The 7387-nt window shown below is 32.9% G+C and overlaps 4 protein-coding genes across 5 annotated transcripts in view; 2 read left to right on the top strand and 2 right to left on the bottom strand.

Moving 5' to 3' along the window:
- The window catches only part of LOC115237020 (transducin beta-like protein 3), a 4769-nt gene extending 1400 nt beyond the window's left edge, over positions 1-3369 (bottom strand). The window contains exons 1-13 of the mRNA XM_029809773.1: positions 3221-3369; positions 3038-3089; positions 2771-2978; positions 2494-2668; positions 2230-2403; positions 1984-2159; positions 1700-1899; positions 1426-1629; positions 1161-1350; positions 933-1054; positions 681-839; positions 447-612; positions 133-357 (exon numbers count right to left, since the gene is read on the bottom strand). Of these exons, the coding sequence (XP_029665633.1) occupies positions 133-357; positions 447-612; positions 681-839; positions 933-1054; positions 1161-1350; positions 1426-1629; positions 1700-1899; positions 1984-2159; positions 2230-2403; positions 2494-2668; positions 2771-2978; positions 3038-3089; positions 3221-3237 (2068 nt within the window). The 5' untranslated portion in view covers positions 3238-3369. The remainder of the gene's footprint in view (positions 1-132; positions 358-446; positions 613-680; positions 840-932; positions 1055-1160; positions 1351-1425; positions 1630-1699; positions 1900-1983; positions 2160-2229; positions 2404-2493; positions 2669-2770; positions 2979-3037; positions 3090-3220) is intronic.
- Positions 3370-3475: 106 nt separating this feature from the next.
- LOC115237021 (protein canopy 4) lies at positions 3476-4920 on the top strand. Its single transcript, XM_029809774.1, has 5 exons — positions 3476-3741; positions 3912-4038; positions 4120-4254; positions 4321-4485; positions 4570-4920. The coding sequence occupies exons 1-5, from the start codon at positions 3639-3641 to the stop codon at positions 4733-4735; spliced, it is 696 nt and encodes a 231-aa protein (XP_029665634.1). The 5' UTR covers positions 3476-3638; the 3' UTR covers positions 4736-4920.
- Positions 4896-6276, bottom strand: LOC115237024 (28S ribosomal protein S33, mitochondrial). Of its 2 annotated transcripts, none has more exons than XM_029809777.1 (2): positions 6143-6276; positions 4896-5638 (listed from the first exon to the last, which is right to left on the bottom strand). In XM_029809777.1, the coding sequence occupies exon 2, from the start codon at positions 5580-5582 to the stop codon at positions 5241-5243; it is 342 nt and encodes a 113-aa protein (XP_029665637.1). In that variant the 5' UTR covers positions 5583-5638; positions 6143-6276; the 3' UTR covers positions 4896-5240. The 2 variants fall into 2 exon arrangements, 1 of the variants encoding a protein (XP_029665637.1); XR_003884290.1 differs by lacking the exon at positions 6143-6276 and adding an exon at positions 5762-5902 and having other exon boundaries at positions 5439-5638.
- Positions 6277-6491: 215 nt separating this feature from the next.
- The window catches only part of LOC115237025 (guanine nucleotide-binding protein subunit gamma-e), a 23529-nt gene continuing 22633 nt past the window's right edge, over positions 6492-7387 (top strand). Inside the window, exon 1 of the mRNA XM_029809778.1 lies at positions 6492-7160. The gene's annotated coding sequence lies outside the window, so the exon portion shown is untranslated. The remainder of the gene's footprint in view (positions 7161-7387) is intronic.

The raw sequence follows: 7387 nt of genomic DNA, 5'->3' as shown, positions 1-7387 counted from the left end.
TAATATAAAATGTTATAGATAATATAAAAATGTGCATTTATATCACTTCTGCATCATCCAATATCAACATCACAACATTAAAGACATCAGACAAATGATATATTAATCGTTATTCAATACAAGCAGTTGTACCTTCTATAATTTTAAGAACTTGGAACGGTCGTTCCATTTTTAGAGCCAATCGCAGCGCAGCTTGAAGCTCTTCAGCCTTCAGTAAATTGGCCAACTTTTGCTCCTCAAACACGAGCCGTTCTTGTTCCTGTGCAACTCGCGCTTTCCTCTCTTCAGTTACATCCCTCCAAATAACTAGCAATGAGTCGCTACCTCCACTGATGATGTGTTTTTCATCTTTAGCAACTATTCAAGAAGACATTACATATGTATTTATAACAATATCAATTGTATGACAAAATATTCTCGCGCGCGTGGATCAGATATAGACTCACCCACAAGGGTCCAAACGTGACTCTCGTGTTGGTCTAAAGTAGACACGCACTCGGACGTTTTGATATTCCATAATTTCAAAAGACCGTCTCCGCCTGACGTAATTAGCTGCATACCGTGCGACAGAAACTCTCCTCTTAAGACAGAGGATTCGTGCCCTTCAAAGGTCTGCAATAAGAACAAGAATCAAGTTATAATAAAATTTACAAGTGCAAAATTTATTTCTCTTCTTTTACCTTCAGACAATTGAGTTCTGTCAAGGACCATAATTTCATTGTACAATCGGCGGATGTTGTTAAGAGTACTTGATCAACTGGCGAGAACCGAACGCACCATACGCCTCTTCGATGACCATGAAACACCCCGAGCAATTGCAAATCCTCAGCAGACCATAGCTATAAATACAATTATTATATTATTTTTAAAATGTCATAAATATAATCTTAAAATCGTTTATGCATATGTAAGCAAGTTTGTTGCAATAATACCTTAGCAGTCTTATCTTGTGACGCTGTAGCAATCAGTTTATCATTCGGCGAAATGGTTACGCAATTCATCTCTTTTTGATGTGCCAATATCGTGTGGCTCGTGTTTAATGACAAATCTTGCTCTGTAAATATCATTAATTATCTCTTATTTATCTTATCCTTTATTTTACACACATATACACATATGTACATATATATATATATATTTTTTTTTTCTTTTTAACATACCATGTGATTCAAGATTGTTGGGTAATTCCCATAGCTTTAGGCATGAATCTTGAGCAACAGTTGTAAAGAATTTAGTCGATATTTGAGATATAGCAACAGAACTGATTGATGCTGTATGCCTAATGGCATGTCCAATGCAAGACATTCTTGTTGTCTCTTTATCAAATAGCCATACACGAACACTATTATCCTAAAAATAATAATTTGTATATATAAAAGTGTCAGTTATATTATTATTATTATTATTATCATTAAAGATTGATACCTTAGCTGAAGATATGAGCAAATTTACATTCGCCGGAGTCGTAGCTAAGGCCAAAACGCTATCACTATGCCCACATAATAATTGACAATTCATAGATGCAATATCGTAAAGTTTTATATCGCAACTGTTAGTCGCGAGCGCGATGTGACTGTCATTAGCTCCAAGATACACAATGTCTAGAATTTCGTCGCTGTAACCTGTCAACTGCCACGATTCAGATGTATTAATATCTGTACAAAATTATTTTAAATAGAATTTATGATGTGACACCAACCTGCTTCTTGCATTCGAACAAATCCAATGAATGGATGATAATATTATGATCGACAGATACCACAGCAAAAATATTATGGGTGCTGTTGTAAAGTAAATGGGTAATCGATAAACTCCCTTGTTCTTTAGCTGGTGATACTAAAGAGTTATCTTGCGTATAAATCAACTTGCCTGCCGTCATTTCCCAGATTTTAACAACTCCTAAAAAAACTTTTATGTTAAATTGCATGCTCTTTTATTACTCATGTATTGATGTGTTAAATTGTACTTGAATCGTTAGCATACCTTTCTCACCAGCCGAAGCAACGTATATATTGTCGCTTTTATGTAACTTAATAAATCCTGGCAAAGACTTGTGTGGTATTATAAATGCTCCTTCTATTACTTCATATACTGGTAAAACGCGTATTGAGGTTCCAGATGATATGTCCCACAAGATCAGTACTTTATCTCTTCCAGAACTATGCATATTAGACTATTAGTTTTATAATAATTTTACTTGCATAATATGTTGCAAAGTTTTTTTCTTACCTAACTAAATATTTTCCATTTTCGTGGAAACTAAGAGACGTAACTTTACTAAAATGTTCAGATAAATACATCTTTTGCTGTCCAGTATTGATATCCCAAGCATGAATAATCCCTTTACTGTCACCAGCGCCAAAAAGAAGTTGTTTTGTAACATCTGGATGAAATTCCAATACACTAAATGTAATAAAAAAATTGATATTAATTCTGATTATTAAACATTTTGAAATGTAGCATTATACATATTTCATATAAATATCTAATTACCTAGTTACTCCTTGCAGTCCTTTAAAATGATGTGTGCAAGCATGATGTTGCAAATTCCACAATCTGACAGCACTATCACTTCCACCAGATGCCATTAAGGCATTATCATTTGAGAAAATTATTTGTGTTACAGGTCCTTTATGGAGAGATTTCCATAATTTTGTCAATTTATTAGCTGTAAATGATAAGAAAAATAAAATAAAAGTTAGAGTGTTAAGAATATAATATACTCAATCTTGATCTAAAACAAATATTAAATTTAAATTTGAACTATTACTTTTCCAATCCCATAATTTAAACAGTCCACTTTTGTGATGAGTGACTAAGCTTGTGTCATCGTTACCAAGAGCAAAACAATTTATTGTATCCTCCTGTTGATTAGCTCCTACTTCACCCAATGACGATATCACAGAGCTTGTGTTCACAGACAATATTGAAATGGTGCTTCCTTTCTGGCAGAATAAATACTCTGCATCTGCACTCCACTGCAATGAAAAGATTGTTATGCATGCGACAAAATAGATAAATGCTTTCAGAAACCTACTTGTACATCGCCACTGGTATAAAATGCTCCATGCTTGCATTCCACTTCAAATCTGTAATATATATAAATAAATAAATATGCATAACAATCATCAAATAGAACACACAGAAAAATTATAAAAAGAAAATTGAAATATATGTATACATATATTTTTATGATGCCCCGGAATAAAATAATACTTACGCTTCTTTAATACTCATTTTTGATGTTATTCAAAAATATGTATGCATGCACTAACAAGCACGTGTTGCATTCCGAACTCCCTCTAGAATAACAGCTGACTTGTAGCTGTATATTTCTCTTGAATGAACAATTGATCGAATATCGATATGAAGAATTTCCAGGGTTCCCCGACATTTTTTAGTAAGCCCTACAAATTCCCCATTCGTTAACCAATCAAATCATTCCACGCACGTGCATTGTGTACGACGCTTAATAGATTAGAGTAAATTGATATAAACGGGCACAAATTTATTTTGATCGTTGTCGAATGTAATCAAATGTAACCGTCGACTGCTACATTGCATTGCATGATATTTTAATAACATTCCAATAATTCCATGATTTTCCGGTTGACATTCCTTTTTTACCATAAGACACAATGCTCGTGAATAGTGCAATTTTATTTTATTTATTATTCGTATATTCTGCTTTCGGTGGCCCGGAAGAAGAACACGGAGTAAAATACGCCAACAAGTGTGAAGGTTTTTATTCTTTAGTTTGGTTCTTTTTTTAAAAAATGTAGAAGTAAATTGTAAATATTATATTGTGGACTTAATATTGAAAGATTATTTATAATTTCCTATTCAACACACAATTGCAAATAATAATAACGATTATATTAGTTGAAATTAACAATAATTTTGTTACACAGTATGCAAAGTTTTAGCTGTAGAACTCGAAGCTAGATTAGACGAAACCGGAAAAACACATGATGTATTAGAGATAGGATATTCAGTAGATGATATCGTACCAAAAAAGAAAAAAGATTACAAAAAATCGTAAGTATTTCATAATAAGTTAAGAGAATATATGAAAGATTATTCTGATAAAAAATTTATAAACTGCTTGTTTCTTTCTAGAGAGTTACGACTACTAGAAACTATGGAAAATGTTTGCGAGCGTATATTGGAATACAATATACATAAAGAACGTTCAGATAGCACAAGATTTGCAAAGGGAATGAGTCAAACGTTCACAACACTGCATGGTCTTGTGTAAGACACTTTAATATAGTATGATATTATGGAATAATTTGGAAATTAACAAATTGATGATTATAGGAATAAGGGAGTCAAAGTCGAATTGGGCATTCCCTACGAATTATGGGACAAGCCTTCTGTTGAAATAACGACTTTAAAAACACAGTGTGAAGATTTGCTGGAGAGTTATGAAGCTGACATCGAAGATTGGTATCATAATTATCAGGGAAAGATTCCTTTAATTAGGTAATATCCTCTATTTGATATATTTATTTTAATAATAAAAAATATTTACATAATTAGTATTAATACTGTTTGTTGTTTACTCAGATATTTATGTTCTGATCGTGCACTGAAAGAACAAAATGATTCTTGCCTGTACGAGAAAGGGGACACTGGGAAGGATCTCAGAAAACAGGAAAAAAAGAAAAAAAAGGAATCAAGTAATAAAGAAATTAAGAACGATAAGCATCAAGAAACGAAAGAGGAATTGTAAAACTACAGAAATAAACTGCCTCGACAAATACTTTCACGTAGATATCTTATTAGTAGACTGAAGATAATGTGATTCTATATCGAGAAATGTGGTATATAACAGACTGCAATATTACATAAAAGATAATTTCTGTAAATATTAATATAGAACCGCTTTTACTTAAATATATATATGTGCCATATATATTTATTGTATCGTTAGAAATTTTTTATAATAAATTTCTTTTATATTTCTCCTAAAAAACTCGCTTATATGACAGTGTGAATGCTAATTTAATGTCTGTATATATATTCAAATATTTTTAAATAAGTTAATGTCTGTATATATATTAAAATATTTTTAAAAATATTGTTTTTTTAATATCAATGTACTAAGAGGAATATGTACAACTTTTGGGGACAAAAGAGCCATAAAAAGGCAATATTAATCATAACTTAACTTAATTGTATAATATATTATTTATAAATAAAATACATACTTTATAGCACAAGCTTGTTATTTCATTTTAAGATGAATTATCTTTATTTCTAAACCGAGGTGATATCCATCTCGGTTTACCACGAAGCTCTCTCAAGCGTTGGTATTCCTCTTTGAAATCTTTATGCTCGTCTCTGAAGAGACCGTAATTGCGTAGATGGGTCATCAATTGTTCTGTCTGCTCGTATCTTGGATAATATTGCACGATCTCCGGTCGTTTATTCACCGGTTTCTCGCTGAAGAGCTGCACGACTTTCATCGATTTTTGTTTAGTCGGTTTGACCACTTCTCCGAAAATTCGATTACTCAGGCGATTCATACGCATGGCATAATTAGTACTCACATTTGCCAAATTCACGTATTTATTCATCTTTCAATTCGCTCGAGATCGAATAGTGGCAATATTAATCTTCCTTTTCTCCAAATCTACGAGAATGGTTAATAAGGTTAGGATTTATACACAGGTTAGAATGAGCTTTATAAAGTTCAAAACGCGAATGACAAAGCTTAGTTACGAAAGAAAACAATATCCTTAATTGTCTATCTTACTTTTTGTATTCCATAAATTTGCAGACAATTGTTATCCTAAGCCTCGAATAAAGGACAAGAAAAATATCATCCATGCGATATGACAACTCGTTAAAGAGCGAGAGCGAGAGTCGAGAGTGAGAGCGAGACCGAGAGCGAGAGAGAGGGAGCGAGAGCGAGAACGAGAGCGAGAGCGAGAACGAGAGCGAGAACGAAAGCGAGAACGAAAGCGAGACCGAGAGCGAGAGAACGAGAGAGAGAGAGAGAGAGAACTACGTATGTCGTATGTACACATATCAACGCGTATGTAGAAAACGATACATTGTAATGGAATGCTTAAGAGGTAAACAAACAGAGAAGAAAACTAAAAACATATCTAACTTTCTCAAAAATTCCACACACCTGTTTTTACGACCTACAGCGCGTTGTTGTTGACATAGCAGTCACCTTGTCATCATTCGCGCGGCGAGATTCGAGCGGGGAGGTAGCAGCGCAACCTGCTCCTCGTTCGAAACGTCACACGGTATCGTTAAAAATACGATCGTTTCGTGTTACTATTAGCGCATAATATATATTTAAAGTATTGTTATTATAAATATGCTCGAAGTCGTAAACATATCGCGCTTTGAATTTTTCGGCTATTTAAGTGTATTAGCATGTCCGGAATTTTTGTCATTTTTATTTCATGTCCGAATAAGATTGAGAGCGCGGAGTAATATACGGATCGTCGAATGATTAAAGTAATGATATGATGTATTTGTTTATTAATACATAATACGTGTATTTTACGGAAATTTCGTAGTAGAAAACTATTCTTTTCATACAATATGTGTTCTACACATATATACAAAATTTGATTATTGAATGGTCCATCGCACTTTAACTATAGTCGTTGACTCGACTCACGTAGTATCGCGTGGAGTTGAAGTGAAGTTGCCGATGTTTCGTTTTTCAATCTTTCGGTCGTTAACGAAATATTACGAATCGACTCCGGATCGACAGGTGTTGCGACGTGTTTAATTAGTAAGTAAGATTGTATTTAATCGCGTATTTCTATATTTATTGATAACAGAAGTAGTACTCTGTGTCGTGATGAGTAATTCGTGAATTTATTCGCGCAAAATATGTTTGACTAATAGCGGATTGTATCTTTCGCGTGCGAGTCTTTGCATTGTACACTCATTAAAAATAATAAAACGCATGTTGAGAGAGTGCGACTGTCTATTCTGATAATTATCACGTGCGCGATTGTAATTAATCAGGCTTTCGCGAGTGAGTCAGTCATAGATATACATACATTATATATTAGAGTCAGTGTAAGTGTTGTGTCAGTGCCAAAAGAGAGCAACAAAGGACAAAGAAACAAAGAGAGGAGGAGGAGGCTCGGGGAGGCAGCAAGTAACGGCGGAGCAACCCTTAAGTAAGTAGTCTGTAATTAATTTAATATTTGTTATGATTGCAATTAATAGTTTGCGATAATAATTTTATATTATTGTGAAATATAATGCATGTAAAATACTCTTCATGTACAGAGATTTTATTTTATTTTTTTTAATATTTAAGACATTTAAGAAAATATTTACAATAATATTAATATTTTTATAAAATATTTTAATATTGTATTTAAAAAAATCAATACATATAATT

The sequence above is a fragment of the Formica exsecta genome, unplaced genomic scaffold (genome assembly GCF_003651465.1).
Source record: "Formica exsecta isolate Colony F162 unplaced genomic scaffold, ASM365146v1 scaffold265, whole genome shotgun sequence".
Taxonomy (NCBI): Eukaryota; Metazoa; Arthropoda; class Insecta; order Hymenoptera; family Formicidae; genus Formica; species Formica exsecta.
Note: the sequence above shows the minus strand (reverse complement) of the source record. Positions and strands in the feature narration are given on the sequence as shown.